This window comes from Garra rufa, chromosome 3, assembly GCF_049309525.1.
Source record: "Garra rufa chromosome 3, GarRuf1.0, whole genome shotgun sequence".
NCBI classification, from domain to species: domain Eukaryota; kingdom Metazoa; phylum Chordata; class Actinopteri; order Cypriniformes; family Cyprinidae; genus Garra; species Garra rufa.
Window position 1 is genome coordinate 11,406,659 of NC_133363.1, and position 20,582 is coordinate 11,427,240.

Below are 20,582 nucleotides of genomic sequence, written 5' to 3' on the forward strand. Positions count from 1 at the left end.
AATGGTCATATGACATGCCTTTTTGCTATGCACGATATTGGATTTTTGCCGATACTTTACAACTCATTTTGGCTGATGCCGATACAGATTTATTCCCTTTTGTTTTCGAAACAACAGTCTCTCCTGCATTGAAATTATAAGTGTTTTAAAGGGGTCATCGGATGTTCCATTTTCCACAAGTTCATTTGATTCTTCAGGGTCTTAATGAAAAGTCTATAATATACTTTGGTTAAAAATTCTCAATAGTAGTGTTAAAAAAAAAAACTTTTACCTTGTCAAAATCAGCTCTGCAAAATATCAGCTCATTTTATTGCATGGGCCCTTTAAATGCCCCGCTCCTCTCTACTCTGAGATTACGAGCTGTAATTTTACTTTAGCTGCATTTATCCGCGAAACCAACAAGCACGTTATTAAGAAAGGCCATTTGCAAAGATGCATCAAAACCCTTATACTCACTTCTGCTGTGGGTTGAATTCTGCTTGATTCACTTGAACATAGATGCATGTGTAGATTGGGATCGGCGCTTTCCTTTTAAAAACGAAGTGATGTTGTCCTCTGCTCTTAAACGGCTCAGATGTTGGGAGTAAATGACGACTGCTATGTTCATAATTACATCTAACACAGAACACCTCAATCGCTCAATTAGAGTCTTCCTCTGCACCTTAGTCACACAATGGTGATCGTATTCGGACCATTTTAGCTTGGTGAGGGCGGGTCTAAGGTGAGACGCTCATGTCAATCAACTGTTTCGTCACACCGACAAGAAGCGGAGAATGACGTGATTTTAAAAAGGGGATATTACTTTTTAAAGATTAAAAAAAACACTGGGTGGATTTTATCATTGTACTGTAGGGTGGTTGTGTACACAAACTGCTAACACACATTAATGTTCAAACAACATGTAAAAGTTAGTTTTGCATCGATGACCTCTTTAGGGAAAATATAAATGTGCTCCAGTTTTAACAGGAACTTATTTGTTAGAAATGAAACAATAATGAAGTATTTTATATTGACAGTACACTGAAGCTTTGAAATAACTATAAATAAACTAAATATAAATCGCTGCATTTTTTTTCCAGAAAAATGCAGTGGTAACGTAAACATTTTTATTTTAGGATTTAAAATTTGTAGATGGTATAAAGCTAAAGTTCTGAAAATCTTTTAGAGCTCATCTGTTAAAAAATGTAACATTATACATGAATATATAATTCAGTATATATAAAGTTATGTAATTTACAAGTGTCATGTTTGTCTTTAATTATTTATGCAAGCTGTAGCGTCTGACCTTTAAATGAAAACATACTCATGATTTTATGACATCAATTACTGCTTTATTTAATCAGAAACACAGTCTAAATGTTATTTGTGTATTTTTACTTCTTTTATTAGAAGTAAGCCAACAGCGCCCCTATAAATTAAACCTCCCTATCATACGGGCGTGCTATTACAGTTTAGTCCACCTAACGCTCATTCTGTACCTGCATTCTCAGATTAAATGCAGCGATCCAAACAGTGATCTAATCCTCATTCAGGTAAAACTTTGCTTTAAGAATGAGCCACACCGCTGACATGATCTAATTGCTAGCACACCCTGAGCACATGTGAGTTATTCCTCTTATCAGCAAGACATATCGGCATAATTATTAAAGGGATGGTTCGGAGTAGAATTGACTTCATTGCTATGCACTCCGAAGCCCATCTAAATACCCCATCCGAAGTTTTTTTTTTACCTTAGTCAAACATTTATGGAGATATTAGAGTTTTTCGAATTGCTTGTTACAGGAGTGAATGGTACATGTGATGTATCTCGTAAATTGCACCACTAAACGTGCAAGTAATCTTACCAAACTTGTACAGTAGTGTAAAAAGGTTATGTACTCACAAAACGCTGCATCAGAACATTTGTAAGTCCACCATGAGTGTTTTAAAAACACGTTTTAGCCGATCCCTACTAGTCTCAAAAACTACAAATGGCGACACGTCGACGTCACTTCCCTGGTTTGAAAAAAGCACGTAAAAGTCCTCCTACAAGTTGACATGCACACAGATGTAGTAGGAGGACTTTTACGTGCTTTTTTCAAACCAGGGAAGTGACGTCGACTTGTAGTTTTTGAGACTAGTAGTTCTCGGGTAAAACGTGTTTTTAAAACACTCATGGTGGACTTACAAATGTTCTGATGCAGCGTTTTGTGAGTACATAACCCATTTACACTACTGTACAAGTTTGGTAAGATTACTTGCACGTTTAGTGGTGCAATTTACGAGATACATCACATGTACCATTCACTCCTGTAACAAGCAATTCGAAAAACTCTAATATCTCCATAAATGTTTGACTAAGGTAAAAAAAAACTTTGGATGGGGTATTTAGATGGGCTTCGGAGTGCATAGCAATGAAGTCAATTCTACTCCGAACCATCCCTTTAATTAGCTGATGTTTACATTTAAAGCCATTATCGGCCAATTCCAACATTGGTCCAGTAATATTGTGCATCCCTAGTTTTGGTTGTGTAGTGTGGACTGAGATCTAGATTAGTCACAGGATGATTTTCTCGTCGCTCGCGCATTCTTTTCTTATTTTTGTGATGCAACCGGACGTCATTTTATGTGTTATGCAAATTTTCAGCTCAAGTTGACATTTTTTAACTTGCGTTGAAGATGTGCTTAAGCTGATTATCGCACGTTCACTGCAGTCATGTCGCCCAATTTGCGTCACTTTCATCACCTGGTGCGAATTTGCGTCTATTTTCACGGACTTATACGTAATCTACTCCCGCAAATAATTAAATGACATATTTTGTACTGTGGGGGGTGCCATTATGATGTGTAACGGTTGCACTCAGTGAGCTACTGGCGCTACCTGTTGCTATTTTTAGTTCAACTTGGAAAATAAAATATACAGTGACCACAGCTACTGAAAGAGCTGACAGGCGGTATAAGCTTAGGTTTAAACCCACACATAACCCGCAAGCATCTAAACGGCCCCGGATATTGAGTAAAATCTACACTGAGAAACCCCTTTAGTGGCCGCACAGCATGGCATCGTATTAGTATAGGCAGTAGTTTGAGATATACCTTGGTACTGAATGATTTACCAAACTTATACACAATTCATTTTGCAAGACCTGTGGTTCAAAAAATGGTATTATCATAATGCATCTTCAAAAACAATTGAAATGCCATAGCACTTTGTGTTAAGAGATGACTTACCAATATTCCTCTATCATCATTAATAAAGATGACTCCTACTCTAACGTCCTTTCGAAATACTTCCTTATGAACCATTAATATTTAACAACTTCTTGTACACGCCATAATTTCCCGTCACGCTGGCAGAACCCAGCCAACTGAAGGTCACACTCTTGTCTCTTCCTCTAGAAAGTCCAGTACAGTTCTCTTTTGTCGGTGGTTAATGTGTAGCTGTATCGTGTTGAACTCTGATACACCTCCGGGCAGCCTTGGCACCGGGACTTGAATCTCTTGAGTTTGGCTGGGAATGGCTTGGCTACTGATCAACCAGCTCAGGCATGATAAATCCAGCTCACTGGACTCTCCCAGTCTTTGTCTCTGATTCTACGGCTGAACTGGGGTTTGTTTAAGTGTGCAGTGTGGCAGAAGTGAGCTGCGTCACTGCAGGCTGGTGTATGTGAACTGGAGGCAGTAGAGTCACATGGTTTCTCCTCTTTAGTCAGACATCAGTGTTTGAGCGGGCGTAGGTGGCCCCACTCTCAAACGGGCTGCTGGCAGATGGCGTTTTGTTGGAGCACTGAGGACTCCAAAGTGGGACTGACTGGGAGAACTACACTACACTTGGTTTAGTCAGACCTAGGCGTCCATGGAATCTCTTTTTTCTGCATTTATTGCAGTGCACCATTCCATTAAAAAACATGGATTTTGGTGTTTTGGGTATGATACCAACCCCTGATACCTTGGCATCTAAATTGCCACAAGCAACTTAATGTCCCTCCAAAATTAAAATTCCAAAATCAGTATTTATTTATATGTAGATTAAGCCTACAAAACACTTATATTGGTTGTTGAAAGCATTATTAAATTAGCCAAATATAATACACGGGTAAGGGAATACCTTTTTGTGAATGACAGCTGTTCTCAGGTTCTTAAATCGCTTTTTATGACTGATCACTTCAAGCTCACAATATTGATATTTTTTTATATATAATATGGCACTTTTTTGATGTTTATATGTATTACTACATGAATTTCCTCCCACTCTTTGAATTCCCACTCACGTGTTCCAGTAGCATCTAGTGGTTGAGTGTTGATAGAAAGCTTGTGAAAGTGTTAATCAGCAGCGATAGATAGAAACCAGCAACTGAATATGTGTTATGTGCAGTCTGAACACGAGATGAGTCATCGGCAGGCCAACAGTGTGCTCTATTCTCAGGGGTGTTACAACACCACCACACAATGAGCAGTGTAGGCTTTGCCTAAAACTACCCACATCACCCTCAGAAGATGCATACAGTTTAGAGACACATGTATGCTTTAGCTATTAAATATATTGTCAGCAGGTGTTTTTTTTTTTTTTTTTTTTTTCAGTCCCTCACAGAAAACTAAATATGGCACTACCCCAGTGGTGTACTGTGTTGTTCTAAACTGAGAAGTCCTTTAAAAAAATCAAATGTAAATTCATTTTCCACTCGCTTTTTCTTAGTCAAACGATATTTACATTATCAGAAAATATTTTTGCATTAACAATGTAATCAATATTCTTTTTTATTAAAGCCAAGTATGAATCTCATCTAGTTAGTGTTTTTAAGCATTTTACATTTATTCCAAAATAATAACTCAAGGCAGTAACAATTTAATACATTTTATTTGTAAACTTACGTTCAGCTATTATTATTAAGTTATTATGTTGGCTTATGCTATTTAAACTTATTATTATTCTTCTGTGACCACACTTTTTTTTTTTTTACTCCTATTATATTTTTTATAACCTTTAATAAAGCCCAATATAGTAAGTATGCAATCTCCTAAATACTGATAAACCATTACTTGTTTTAACTTTAATTTTAAAGGTATTGAGAATATATTTCTCAAGTGGAAGAAGGGCCACTATATTGGTTATCTATTCTCATATTGTGCATATAATAGTACTCACATAAGGACTAATAATTTACTTGAAAAGAGACATGCATTGAATAGCTAGATCATCTACAGAAGCTACTGTGCTTGGACCCCAATGATGGCCTTGGGTTAATCCGCATTGTTTCATTTACCTTCTGCAGAGTTGCCCACAACTCTTCGGTGACAGTTACTTTATCTACTTTAGTTACTTTTTTAACTTAGTCTTCCCATTAATGCCATTTATATTGTTCATTCAGACTGATTGTGAATGCAAAATGCACACAAACACAAGAGTCAGCAGGCCTCTATGCTAACTTTTCTTTTTAGGAGCACCTAATCAATCAAAAATAAAAAATGGATCAAAATTAGCCTTCCTATTACGACGAGTTAGTTGACTCCTTAAACTGAATTAAAGGGAATTTTGTTTGGGGAGTCAGCCACAGTACTCACCAAATGTGCTGGTTTCACATAATTTATGTGTGTTTATAAGCATTCAAAGTGACTTGTGGCAAAAGCCAGTGTTATTTACATATTTACCCATTTGCATAGTTCTCAGGATGATACCATCTAGTGGTTGGAGGAATAAATCGATTTAATCAGCCTTTTATAATCATAATTTCATTAACAATGCACACTTAACCAATAAAGAGAGAATGTTATGACTAGTGTAGTTAATGCTCTTGTATTTTTCTTTTAAAGTAGAGGGTCTGCCTCAGGTCTACTATTTTGGGCCCTGTGGGAAATACAACGCCATGGTTCTGGAGCTGCTCGGCCCCAGTCTTGAGGATCTCTTTGACCTGTGTGACCGAACATTCTCCCTCAAGACCGTCCTGATGATCGCCATTCAGCTGGTGAGTGCACAGGCCCTCTGAGAAGCTGCTGTATTTTAAGAGCAGTGTAGTCACCTGGGTGAGAAGTGCTTGCATATCATTGGTCTGATGCTTTGCGATGTAAGCGTGTAAATGTAATTCCTGTGTTCACTTTCACCAGATTTCCCGTATGGAGTATGTGCATTCTAAAAACCTCATCTATAGGGACGTGAAGCCAGAGAACTTCCTCATCGGTCGACAAGGAAACAAGAAGGAGCACATCATTCACATCATAGACTTTGGCCTTGCGAAAGAATACATTGACCCAGAAACCAAAAAACACATTCCTTACCGGGAGCACAAGAGCCTTACCGGCACAGCTCGATACATGTCTATTAATACACACTTAGGGAAAGGTAAGTGTTAGATACCTCCCTAGTCTGGCCTTAAAACGGACTTAACATTAAATTTAGCATGCCACTATCATCATGCTTTGTGTGACTTCTTGATTGACTGTTTAATAGGGTTGGGAATCATGAACCAGTTCTTTTAAAGAACTTGATATTCATGTTTGTTTCCTTTTAAATCTGTAACACCTCAGTTGTGAGCGCTTTTGTTGCATGCACTTTGCAGTGGATGAACAAAAATGATTGTTCTGTAGATCAATAGAAGTTTTATGGAACTTTTTTTAAACATGGATATTGTTTTGGTCAATTATTTGGTCAAACCATATTAATACAATATATATGACTAGTTAAGAAAATCAAATTGAAACCATAATTGTTCAATTCTGTATTCCCATTCCTACTGTCCAGCCAACTTCATGTTATTGTATACGTTACTATTTTTATTTGTAACTTTTTTTTTTTTTTTGCAGAGCAAAGTCGGAGGGATGACCTTGAGGCCTTGGGTCACATGTTCATGTATTTCCTCCGGGGTAGTCTCCCTTGGCAAGGACTAAAAGTATGTTGAACTAGCATGTTAAAGCCATTAAAACTGTTACTAATTTAGTTCTTGAAAATGAGATGTTGTTTTGTGCTTTGTAGGCCGACACACTGAAAGAACGCTACCAGAAGATTGGGGACACAAAGCGAAACACTCCCATTGAGGTTCTCTGTGAGAACTTTCCTGGTGAGACCCATAATGTGCTTCTCTTGTATCAGCCAATATTATAGTCAACATAAAATCAGAATTGACCCCATTTTTATTCTTCATACACATTCCTGATATTGTGCATGATTCAGAAGTGCACAGTGTTCCAAGGGAAATATAGTGTTTCTTTGCAATAATGTTGTGCAAGTCTACTCGACTAAACAATTCTGCTGCAGCCTCAAATTACGGTCATGTTAATGAAACTTTTTAAAAATAATACATTGTTTATATATATCTGGTGTGCAAAACGTCACGGACGGTTCTGAGGAATGTCCATAAAGATGAGCAAGCTGAGATAGTATTTGGACTCGGAAGAAAATTAAAAAGTTTGAAACTAGTGTATAATGGTTAAGCTTGCTTCTAAGGTTAAAAATGAGCTTTAGAGTGAAAGTTAAGTGACTTTGAATGTTACATGGTTATTGCTGCCACATGGCAGCTCTGAGTATTTCAGAAACTGCTGAGCTACTGGGATTTTTTAACACAACCATATCTAGACTATCCACAGAATGCCAGTCATGTGATGGGCTAAAGCAGCAGAAGACCACACTGGGTGCCCCTCCTGTCAGCTAAGAACAGAAAACTAAGGCTAGAGTTTGCAAAGGCTCACCAAAGTGGCACAATAGACATTTGCAAGGCCTCAGGAGTCTTTTTTTTTTCTGCTGCGACATTCGGATGGTAGGGTCAGAATTTGGAATAAACATGAATGCATGGATCCAACCTGTCTTGCACACACTTTGCCTTCTTGGCACACTTTGAGCCCCTTAGTACCAGTTGAGCAGCATTTAAATACCAGAATCTGCCTGAATGTTGTTAATGACCATGTCTATCACTTTATGACCACAGTGTTCCCATCTTGCGATTGTTACCTCCAACAGTATAATGTACCATGTCACAAAGCTCAAATCATCTCAGACTGGTTTCTTGAACAGGACAATGTCCTATACAGTCACCAGATCTCCACAATTTAGGTTGTGGTGAAACAGAAATTTTGCATCATGGCTGTACAGTCAGCAAATCTACAGCAACTGCATGATGGTATCATGTCAGTATGGACCAGAATGTTGGGAAATGATTCTAGCACCTCGTTGAATCTATGCAAAGTAGAATTAAGGCAGTTCTGAAGGCAAAATGGTCCTAAGGGTACTAGCAAGGTACACCTAATAAAGTGGCCAGAGAGATGGTATGTCTATATTGGCTGATGTTGTAAAGAAGTGAATGCTTTTAATATAACCTACAGCGATCATAATGCAAAGCAAGCCCATTGTGTGTATATATAATATGTGACCCTGGACCACAAAACCAGTCTTAAGTCGCTGGGGTATGTTTGTAGCAATAGCCAAAAATACATTGCATGGGTCAAAATTATTTATTTTTCTTTTATGCCAAAAATCATTAGGAAATTAAGTAAAGATCATGTTCCATGAAGATTTTTTGTAAAATTCCTACTGTAAATGTATCAAAATGTAATTTTTGATTAGTAATATGCATTGTTAAGAACCTAATTTGGACAACTTGAAAGGTGATTTTCTCAGGATTTTAATTTTTTTGCACCCTCAGATTCCAGATTTTCAAAAAGATGTATCTCGGCCAAATATTGTCATATCCTAACAAACCATACACCAATAGATAGCTTATTTACTTAGCTTTCATATTATATATACATCTCAGTTTTGTAAAATTTAACCTTATGACTGCTTTTGTGGTCCAGGGTCACATATGTCCTATTTTTCAGCAGCATTCAGTATAAGGTTTGATTATTTAATTCACAGATTAAGTAAGCTATTATAAATAGATTTCATATACAGACTGCTTCCTGACTGTCTTCTGGGGTTTGTTAGACTAGTCAACTAGTCAGTCACAAAATTTCAGTTCAAACATTAATAAAATTAGTCCAGCACATTCTACTTCTAATGTTTTATCAATATGCAATAAAAGCCTGCTTTAAAACCTTGTTTTATGTTGACTTTAAGACCAGACTTCCCTTTTTTCTTATTGGTTATGGTCACTGTAACTTTATGCTCATTTGTGTTTTCAGAGGAGATGGCCACCTATCTACGCTACGTCCGGCGGTTGGATTTCTTTGAGAAGCCAGATTACGAATACTTGCGGACCTTGTTTACGGAGTTGTTCGAACGAAAAGGATATACCTTTGATTACTCTTATGACTGGGTTGGCAGACAGATTGTGAGTCAACATGTTAAGAATTTCTGTATTCCACTCACACAAGCTCTCTTCTAGCACCTTCCTACATCGGTCATAACCATAATTTAACCTAGTTTACATTGTGCCTGCAGTTGACTCCAGTAAAGTGTGAAGTTAGCATAAAAATATTTTTATTAGTATTATATTGTTAACGTTGAATATTCAGTGTTGTACTGCCTAGAGAATAATTAAAAAAGTGTCAGAGTTACCCATTTCTGCAAGTCAGTGTAATGTTGCTGCCTATATATATTCAGACACAGAGCTAGTTCACTTTGTACTGATGTTCTCTATGTTTTGGTCTATCTTTCTCAGCCCACACCAGTGGGGTCAGTCCACGTGGACTCAGGGGCATCTGCCATCACACGTGAGAGCCACGCACACAGAGACAGACCCTCCCAGCACCAGCCTTTAAGGAATCAGGTAATCTTCCGCTGCTCATTAAGGAAGCTTAAAATTGGTGGACCTTGTTTTATTAAGGGAACGTAAAGAGAGAATGCCCTATGTTTCAGTCCACACACCCATTTATTAAAGGTAGATAATATTTCCTCTGATCTCACGAAACAAGTCCGAGTCATATTTCACCTCAAGATTTATGCTGATGTAGAAGTCAGTTTTTTTGTTTTTGTTTTTTTAAAGAAATAAGTACTTTTATTCAGCAAGGGCACTTTAATATGTTAAAAAAAGGTCTTTGTTTGATCACAACACTTTTTATTTCCATTTTGGAGTGAAATATTGGCCTAGACGTGTTTTCATGACATCTGCTCAAGAATTCTGAACAGAGCTGGTGGAGGTGGAGTTGATTTTAGAGGATTTCTGCAGCACTACATGAAGCTTTAAACAAAATCATTAGACTCGCCCACTCAGCAGCTGGCTGCTACAGCATGCACTGCTTTAGCAAATCATGGCTCTGAGTGCATGCTGGGAATAGAAGTTCCTAAAACTACATATTTATGCATATGTCACTGGAGACTTTTTATATTGATTCTTTTGCCAGTTTCTGTAAAGCGCTTTTTCTGCCTCTTACGTTTGCAAGAGCAAATCCGCTTTGCACATTTCACAAACCTGCCCTCTATCAAACTCATCTGCTAAAGCGAAATTTTAATTTTGGCTTACAAAAGATTTTCGCAGAAGTTTTTGAACTATAGGATGCTTTAAAATTAATTCTTGTAATTTGAGGATTTAAGTCAACCAGAAATGTCCTTTTTGTTACATGAGAAAAAAAAAAGAGTTGGTGTTGCAGGATGAGATAATGAAGTAATGACAGCTTTTTTGTTTTTAAGATGTCTTGGAATCATATCTCTTTTCCAGTGTTTTGAATTCACAGCGTACATCTATAATCTTATGGTTCTTGTGAGAGAAGTGCAGATATATTTTGAAATCCTTGGCTGAAAGACGCAAGGGCCCTGTAAACTGCCTCATCGTCATTTTGGTCGAAGTTCTGGTGTTTAGTGAGTCTGTTTAGAGGGCATTGCAACACTAATTGGAGCACATCAAGACCTATTCACAGGAGCACACATTTTACAAAAGTCTTTAAATTAAAACAATACATTTCTGTCCACCTTTTTCTTCGTTAGAGTGGGCGCAGCCATTTGTCAATTTTATGGGTCTGGCTTCTGGTCTCATCCACAACCAGATATTTTTAGCTGTACAAAACAGCTTGTTTTGCTGTTTGATATTGCAAATTGGTGTGTCTTACCATATTATTTTAATGTATTATTTTAATTATGAACAAACTGGTTTGTAGTGCAAACAGTTTACCGTTTACTGCACATTGTTATTCTTCTCGTTATTTCCCTATAGCGGATAATGAACCCGAAGTCTCACCCATAGACTTACTTCCGCAATGAAGAAAAAGGTGGATAGGCTTGCTGATAAGTTTGGGGGTACAACAGGTCTAAAGGTGCACTGGGGTAAAAGGCATTTCATGGAGAAATTGGCCGATCCTTGATGTGATCACGAGCACCAATGCAAAGTTTATTCTGTGCTAATTTGATCTAATATTAAATGCGTTTTCAAATGTTATACAGTATGTTTGTGTTGCAAAGGACAATCAATATAATTACCAAATAGATTCTGAGACAAAGGTCTTGGTGACTTTCAGTTTTGTTCAAGGTAATTAAATCAAATGTTTTTCAATAACGGAACAATATGTAACAGTAAGGTAGTTAAAGAGAGAGTTCATCCAAAAATGAACACTTTTTTTTATTTACTCAGACTCATGTTATTCCAAACCTGTATGAGTTTCTTCTGTTGAACACACAAAAGTTGTTGGTAGCCGTTGACTTCCACAGTATTTCCATACTATGGAAAAAAAGGCAATTCATACAGGTTTGGAACAACATGAGGGTGAGTAAATTATCATTTTTCAAGTAAATTTTTGGGTGAACCATCCATTTAAGGTAAAAGTGCTAGAACTAAATGCACAATAATTGACATGATAATAAAAGCTGGCTGACTTTTGCATTTGTTGATGGATATATTTAGATGATATTTTTTAAATTAACATGTTTCAATGCCAGTTTTCTTCAAAAAATCATTTGATCAAAATAACAGACTTTGCTGTAGAGATTTTGAACAAGCAATAACTTAAATATTATAAATGATAAATCTTTACATTTATGTGATTTTTAAACAAAAATGATTTATTTTCCCACTAAATGTGTTGCTTCATTAATGTTAAATAAAAACATACAGTGGACAAAAGTATTAGGACACCTCTTAATTATTGAATTCAGATGTATTAAATCAAAACCTAGCCATGCTGTCAGCATTTACAATCATTTGGGGAATAAAAAGAAGGTTGTCCTCACATCATCAAGTGCAGTGGTGTTAAAGCACTGGACTCTGAAGCAGTGGAAATGTGTTCTGTGGAGTAACGAATTCTTCTCTGATTGGCAGTCTAATGGTCGAGTCTTGGTTTGGTGCCAGGAGAATGTTACCTGGCTGTTGTTCCAACTGTAAAGTTCGGTGGAGATGGAATTGTGGTATAGGACTGTCTTTCAGGGCTTGGGTTTGAACATTTACTTTTAGTGAAGGGAAATCTTAATGCTTTAGCATACCAGGACATTCTGGACAATGCTGTTTTAACTTTGCGGGAACAGTTGGTGATGGCTTATTTTTATTCCAACATAACTGTCCCCCTGTGCACAAAGCAATCTCCATAAAGACATGTTTAGTATGGAAGAACTTGCCTGGCTTGCAAGCCCTGGCCTCTGAACATCTTTGGGATGACTGGAACAGAGATTATAAGCCAGACCTTCTCATCCAACTTTAGTGCCTGACCTCACAAATGCTCTACTGGATGAATGGGCAAAATGTCCCACAGAAATACTCCAAAATTTGGTGGAAAGCTTTACCAGAAGTCCCTGTTGATATAAGGGTGAAGTATCGTAATACTTTTGTCCATATAGTGTGCATTATTAATAATATTATTATTATATTATTTTTTTCTGCAGTCATACATTGTGGGAGACTGGGAGTAGTGAAAAGCACATTTTCCTGAAGTTGTGTCTTTAAAGTAATAGTTCACCCAAAAATGAAAATGTTATGTTTATCTGCCCACCCCCAGGGCATCAAGATGTATAGGTGACTTTACTTCAGTAGAACACAAATGGAGATTAACTCACACCGTTGCAGTCTGTCAGTCATATAATGGCAGTCAATGGGACCCACAGCTTTGAGAGTAAAAAAAGAGGCAGAAAGATACCAGTGCTTACCGGTTTGTTTACGCCGATTACGACCTTACTCCGGTAAAAGAAAACGCGTTACCGCGTTTACATGACCACGTGCGTTTTTCGGCTTATTAAGCACAATCGGTTTAAGAACGTGCATGTAAACGCGCTCAATCAAAGGAGCCGCTCTGACTCTGAGACGCGGCAAACACCAGATGACGAGTTGATCGTCTGAATGAAGTGTGCGCTTTGCTTTGAAACACGCAGCGCAAACAGACTTGATGAGAGGATAATGCCATAATTACGCTTAGGTCGTTTGACGGACACTTTGCCAAAGTGATGGCACGAAACACAACGTTAAAGACATTTTATTTTAAAATGACGAGTATGAATGTATTTTCGGTTTATTATAAAACTGTGGCGGGACAGATTAGACTGTGGCGGGTCGCCACACTAGTTAATGAATGGGAAACACTGCGAATAAATAAACGAAAGATGGTGACACCTTCAGGACGAAAGGTGAATATTCATATCCTCTTACGTGAAGCACGCGCATTAAGAATCGATTCGGGGATTTCCCGAATTGATATCGTTGCGTTAAACTGAAGATCTTTTTACCCAGCCCTAGTATTTATATAATATTTTTTTTTTTTACCTCTGATCCACCGTAATGTCTGACTGTTCTGAGCAGACTGACAGACTGCAACAGTTTGAGTTAAAAATCTTTGTGTTCTACTGAAGAGACACAGTCACCTACGTCTTCGATGCCCTGGTGGTAAGCAGATAAACATCAAAAGTTTGTTTTTCGGTGAACTATTCTTTTAACACCATTGTATCTTCATTTTGGTCAGATGTCTAGAACCAGAGTTCCAGATATACATAAAATTGTTCACAATATAATGTTTTTTATTCAAACATTTAGTTCTTAATGTCAATCATCATTTAGGATGCAATAAATTAGAACTCTAACTAAAATATACTAACTAAAAATATGAATGATCAATAAACATAACTTTAAGTACGTTATTTCAATCCTACCGCTAAATGCAAAAGTAATTTAAATATCACCTATATTATTCACACTAACACATTATCAAGTCCACCACAAAACATTTTAACAATCACACTAGTGATGCACCAGGGGGTTGTACTAAAGCTCTATACTGCACACTACAATTTCAGATATTGAATTTGGGTTTTTTGTATATTTGTCCTTGTGTTTTTTGTGTCTGACTTATAAATGTCAGAAAATGAGCCATCAGGTTGAATTTATATGTACAAATATGTAGCTGTAGATAGTTCTGTCATTCTCTTAAAGGGTTAGTTCAACCAAAAATTTAAATTCTGTCATTAAACGGCCTCATGTCGTTCTAAACCTGTAAGACCTTTATTCATTTTCAGATGAAGATCATTTTCAGATTCATATTTTTGATGAAACCCAAGAGCGTTCTGACCCTGCATAGACGGCAGTAAAACTACCATGTTCAAGGTCCAGAAAAGCAGTAAGGACATAGTCCATGTGACATCTGTGGTTCAACCTGAATTTTATGAAGCTTGGATTTCATTAAAAATATCTGAATTTGTGTTCTTAAGATTAATGAAGGTCTTACAGTTTTGGAAAGACATGAATGTGAGTAAATAATGACAATTTAAATTTTTGGGTGAACGGTTTCTCTAATTATTAAAATGATGCTGTCAGATATTCCAATGCGAGCTTTGTGTTGGATGCCTGATTTGCTACATGTAGTGTCCACTTGGCATTCAACAGCTTTCAGAAAGTTTTCTCTTCAGTTTCCTCTGTTTTAATGTCTCCTTGTTTTTATTTTGTGGTGTTTGCTTCATGGTTTGATTGGACGACTGGTCCACAGTCACTAATGCCGTTTCCTGGCTTTGACTGGCTCTTTTTGTTTCTTGTTGATTTCCATTCCTGCATTGTGCTGCATGCCACCTGGCCTCACTCCGCCCGCTCTCGCTCACTCACCACACCTCCCCCCCTCCTGCGCCTCCTCCCGCACCTCCTACATCCGTGCAGACGGCCATCTCCGACCGCAGAGGAGCTTGGGAGGTGCAGCCCAACCGTCAGACAAACTCCTCCTACCTGACCTCGCACCTGGCAGCGGACAGGCACGGAGGCTCAGTACAGGTACTGCTTCACCCCTTGCTCGACTCCTCCTCCTGTGTGCGCTCATGTCTACAGCCATCTGCAGCAGCGTGCCCCACCTGCTCTCAGACCTGACTAAAACACTTCCTCTATGGGTTCCCCTTTTTGGCAATTCTTGTTCTTATTTTTAAAAAAGTAGTAATGCTGTGTTTCATTCAAAGTTGAATGTGGGATATTCCAACTAAATATTTCTGACCATATAGCATTCCATTGTCCAAGTTGGAAGAGCGTTGTCAAGTGGCATTCAATTGGAATTTTCCAAGTAGGAGGTTGGAAATGTGACATTTTCATATTCCATAACTTGAGGGTGTAAATTCCAACTTTCTGAGTTGAATGAAACGCAGCATAAGATGTCACGCAGAGACTGGGATTATCAGGAAAATATTATGTAGCCCCAGTTGTGGCAATTTGGTAGAGTTGACACCTAGGACCTAGTATCACCAAGTCCCTCACTATATGCTACTCAAAGCACAATTCAATGCATTGTGATGCATGTATTTAAGTGCAGATTCTCCTTGCGCTGCTTGCTTCTCTTTAATTCAGTAGGTGCCTCAGAAGCGACTCAGAAATGCTGCTAATAGTCTTTAAGCTCATTTAGATGGCTGCTTTATTCATTGAAATGGGAAATTATACGGTCAAACAAAAAAATAAGATAATTTTTACTAGTGGGTGCAGGACACTATAGTTAATTTATGTAAGTGAGAATGGTAAAAATAAAGTAAACTGTGACTGTATACCCTTCATACAGTGGACTACCAGTAAAACTTGAAAAATGAAATTGTTTTCAATGGTAATAAAGTTTAAGTTGTATTTAACCAGGAATATTTGGCCAGCCACTAAATCCTTTCAAAAGCAAGTATAGTAGTACATGATCTTCCTCAATTTTGCCTTCCAGTAGTTACTTGCACAGATACAAATATATGACCCTGGACCACAAAACCAGTCATAAAGATCATTTTTTTTAATTAATTATACATCATCTGAAAGCTGAATAAATAAGCTTTCCATTGGTGTATGGTTTGTTAGATAGGGCAATATTTGGCCTAGATACTATTTGAAAATCTAGAATCTGAGGGTGCAAAAAAATCTAAATACTGAGAAAATCACCTTTAAAGTTGTCCAAATTAAGTTCTTAGCAATGTAATCCAAAAATTAAGTTTTGATATATTTATGGTAGGAAATTTACATAATATCTTCAAGGAAAATTATCTTTACTCAAAGAAGTAGTTCACTTCCAGAACAAAACTTTACAGATAATATTCTCCCCCCCCCCCCCCCCCCTTGTCATCCAAGATGTTGATGTTCTTCTTTCTGTAGTTGTAAATGAATTGTTTTTGAGGAAAAAATTTCAGGACTTCTCTCCATGTAATGGACTTCTATGGTGCCGCTGAGTTTGAACTTCCAAAATGCAGTTTAAATGCAGCTTCAAAGGGCTCTAAACTAATCTCCAATAAAGAAGGGTCTTATCTAGCGAAACAATGGGTTATTTCATGGGTTATTTATTTATACACAGTTATAATTTCTGTGTATTCCGGTTCATGGCAGTAAGGGTAGGTCGAAAAACTCCCATCTCATTTTCTGCTCCAACTTCAAAATCGCCCAACATCGCTGCAGAGGTACCGACCTAGTGTTTAAAAAGTAAATGGGCAAAGAAGGTCAAACCCCCTTTATAAAACAAGATAAAACAGCGATGCAGGACGATTTTGAAGTTGGGGGAGAAAATGAGATGGGAAAATTTTTTTTTTTTTTTTTTTTTGACCTACCCTAAAGAAAGAAAGACATGATCATCTTGGAAGACAAGGAGATTAAGTACATTATCTGTACATTTTTTTGTTCTGGAAGTGAACTACTCCTTTAATATCATAATAATTTTTGTCATATAAGAAAAATCATTTTGACCAATACAGTGTATTTTTGGCTATCGTTACAAATGCTACTTAAGAGTGGTTTTGTGGTCCAGGGTCACATATCTCTAAAGAGCTTCTGTAGGGCGACTGACTGAACTGTCTAGTTCAAATAACACTGATTGCACTGTTACACTGAGGCCGCCCATTAATTTGATTTGAATTCATTATTTTCTGCCACAGGTGGTGAGCTCAACTAATGGTGAACTGAATGCAGATGACCCGCTGGCGGCCCACTCAAACGCACCAATCACAGCGCAGGCAGAGGTGGAGGTGGTGGATGAGGCCAAGTATGTGCACATGGCTTCTCACAGGTTTCTGTTGTCTTTGCCTTGTGTCGAACTGACACAAGCTGTCCTTTGCACTCTGGGTCTTTACTGATTTCACCCCTGCCCTCTCTGGTCCATTCCCATCTGCTCCCCTGTAGTGTTCTGTGTTTCCAAAGTGTCTAATAGAACATTTTTTTTTTTAATTGGCACTTCTTAGTTTTGAATAAAATATGTACACTACCATTAAAAGTTGGGAATAATGGGAATAATTTGGGCAAAAGTCTTTTATGCTCACCAAGGTTGATTTATTTATTTATTTTTCATTTTTTGGAATCAAAAATACCGTGAAAACAACAACGTTGTGCAATATTTAGTTTTGGCATCACTGGAGTAAATTATATTTTAATATATGTGACCCTGTAACACAACCAGTTATAAGGGTTGAATTGAAACATCTGAAACCTGAATAAACAAGCTTTACATTGATGTATGGTTTGTTAGGATAGGACAATATTTGGTCGAGATACAACTATTTTAAAATCTGGAATCTGAGGGTGTAAAAAAAATCGAAATATTGAGAAAATCGCCTTCAAATTTATTCACATGAAGTTCTTGGCAATGCATATTACTAATCAAAAATTAAGTTTTGATATATTTACGGTAGAAAATTTACAAAGTATCTTCATGGAACACGATCTTTACTTAATATCTTGATAATTTTTGTCATAAAAGAAAAATCAATCATTTTGACCCATACAATGTATTTTTGGCTACTGCTACAAATATACCTGTGCTACTTAAGACTGGTTTTAGTCCAGGGTCACAAATATTCAAGTTATGAATATATATTATATATTACGAATTAACTGTAATGTTTCACAATACCATTTGTTTTTACTGTATCTTTAATAAAATAAATGCAGCCTTGGAAAGAAACATTGAAAAACTTAATTCCAAACTTTTGACTGGTAGTTTATACTTTTAAAGATGGTATCTTAAAAGACAACTGTTAAAATTCAGATGTGATTACACTCTTTAGTTTCCCATTCTTCTAAAGCACCTGATGTGCGTTTGAGTTTCAGTTTTATAAAACGTCCAGTCTAATATAATTTTAAACACTTATTCTTGTAGTTCTTTGATATCTTAAAAAGCCCTCTGTCTTTGATTTATTGATGCACAGGCTTGAAAGTGGCACAGACAGCAGCGGCCTTTATCAATTAACAGGATTGCACAAACACACAATGTCACCATGGTTATTACACAGTATTAATGCTCACCAGAGGTCTTTCTTCTAATCTCTCTGATCTCTTTCTCCTTTGCATTTCCTTGTTTTCTTCAATATAGCAACCCGTTGATTGATTTCTCATTGTCACATATCATTATTTAAAGTATCAGGCTGTAATTTTTGGAACACTGCCACTTAAAATATAGTAGCATCTTGTACTTTACACAACATTACCTTGAAGCGAAAGTTCCCAAAATGAGAATCGTCACGCGCAATTCTCACAATCAGATGGGTAGTACAGGGGTTTCACACTAATTAGTATTTGGCTTCTGTTTCATGTCCTGAGCTTAGCTCATGACTGGGTTTTCCGAATGGATGCCAAGTCATGCATTGTTTTGCTTTGCTTAAAGGTCAAGGAGCAAATGAGACAGTACAGAGTCATTCTGTGTCAAATCAACCAAATTTCAAAAACCTCCCTGGCTCAAATTTTTGATTTTGCTTCTGAAGTAAGATAGAAATATAGTGATGATAGGCATGATTCAACATTATTTCTTCTTCCGACATTTGTTCTTTAAATAAAATAAGTATCAGCTAAATACAAAGTGACCACATTTGGTTTTCAGCCACTAAAAATGGATAACATTCAACAATCTGGACATGGCGACTCATTGAGATCCCTCATATCTCTGGGACTGAACGATGTAGGGCCTTGAAAATTACGATTCCAAAAGAAAAGTTTATTAATCTAAAATCATATTGCAATATCTTTAATACTTCTTGAGGTATAGGCACGCAAACTTTAAAAAAAGAATATTTAGGTCACTCAGACAGGTATGTTCAATGCAGTTGTCTTGACAGAAGGAAATGAGTTACATCTCTAGTTTCAACACTATTTGTTCTTCAGACATTCCTCTTTAAAAGAAAAAAAGTATCATATTTTTGCAAATTGACCCACATTTGGTTGTATTAAAGTTCCAATATCTCTGGAACCAAACCATATAGGGCCTAGAAATAAAGAAAGAAAAGGTTGTCAAGATCCAATATCTAAAAGGGCATTAAGATATCTTTAATACTTCTTGAGTTATAGGCATGCAAACTTTGGAGAAAAAAGTTCCTCTTTTTTGAATGGTCACCATTGGCACATAATGCAATAAAGATTGCTAAACTCAACAGATTTTACTAACATACCTACCAATGTCTGTGTAAAAATAATATTATGGTGCTGCCATCTTTCTGAAGTCATTTTTACACCCCCCTGTAATACGGCTCTGAATCTCAGGTAAAAACTGCCATTTTGACCCCCCTCTACGAAATAGTGGATTACTCAGTAAACATTGGTCCATAAAATTTAATATTTTGGCTTTCATCACTATACATGTAAATCTTAATCAAAAATTTGAGCCGGGAACATCTGGTTGAGTTGACACGGAATGACCCTAGTCTTTTTATTTTATATTTTGTTACATGTGTATACATGAAAATAATATTACAGACTTTTTGGTCGTAAAATATATAAAATATAACACAATCTTAGGACCATAAAGTTTGCATTGCAATTGTGTTAAAAGCTTATTTTCCCAAACAGTTATTCTTACTGCAAAGTGGTGGTATAAAACATTTTTAAATGTTAAAGGTCTTGAAAAATTAAACCAACTTTATTTTCATGTATTTAAATTAGGGCTGCACGATTAATCGTTTTTAAACCGAAATCGCGATTTGAAAGGGTGCAATTTTCAAATCGCAAGAGCTGCGATTATTTCGATTTATTATCAAATGTGGTAACAAGCATATAAGTCGTTTTTGACAGGTCACTTCAAGTGCATATTACGTCTTCATGCTTATATTACGTTTGATGCAGGGTTTAACCAATAGGGGGCATTTTAACACTGCATGTAGAGACATGCACGGGACGTATTTTTCAGTCCCGCCTCCGCAGAAATATGTTTATCTCGGTCCGTTCCTACCTCGACATTCATGTTTTGTCCCGCTCCTGCCCGCATAAAAGTAACCTATATAGTTTTTTTCAGTACATCAATTGAATTTACATGAAACAGTTTTGTAACATCTCGTAAGTTTCACAAAACCCCAGCATAAACGT

General features: G+C 36.9%; 2 protein-coding genes across 3 annotated transcripts in view; one reads left to right on the forward strand and one right to left on the reverse strand.

Annotated features, from left to right (window-relative positions):
- Nucleotides 1-1,484, reverse strand: part of LOC141332452 (anoctamin-1-like) — a 27,272-nt gene extending 25,788 nt beyond the window's left edge. Inside the window, exon 1 of the mRNA XM_073837585.1 lies at nt 1,479-1,484. Coding sequence (XP_073693686.1) covers nt 1,479-1,484 — 6 coding nt within the window. The remainder of the gene's footprint in view (nt 1-1,478) is intronic.
- Nucleotides 1-20,582, forward strand: part of csnk1g1 (casein kinase 1, gamma 1) — a 74,717-nt gene that overhangs the window by 44,985 nt on the left and 9,150 nt on the right. For both annotated transcript variants that reach the window (XM_073835695.1, XM_073835696.1), the window contains exons 5-12: nt 5,791-5,942; nt 6,082-6,316; nt 6,778-6,863; nt 6,947-7,031; nt 9,088-9,236; nt 9,567-9,674; nt 14,958-15,068; nt 17,174-17,280. In XM_073835695.1, coding sequence (XP_073691796.1) covers nt 5,791-5,942; nt 6,082-6,316; nt 6,778-6,863; nt 6,947-7,031; nt 9,088-9,236; nt 9,567-9,674; nt 14,958-15,068; nt 17,174-17,280 — 1,033 coding nt within the window. The remainder of the gene's footprint in view (nt 1-5,790; nt 5,943-6,081; nt 6,317-6,777; nt 6,864-6,946; nt 7,032-9,087; nt 9,237-9,566; nt 9,675-14,957; nt 15,069-17,173; nt 17,281-20,582) is intronic.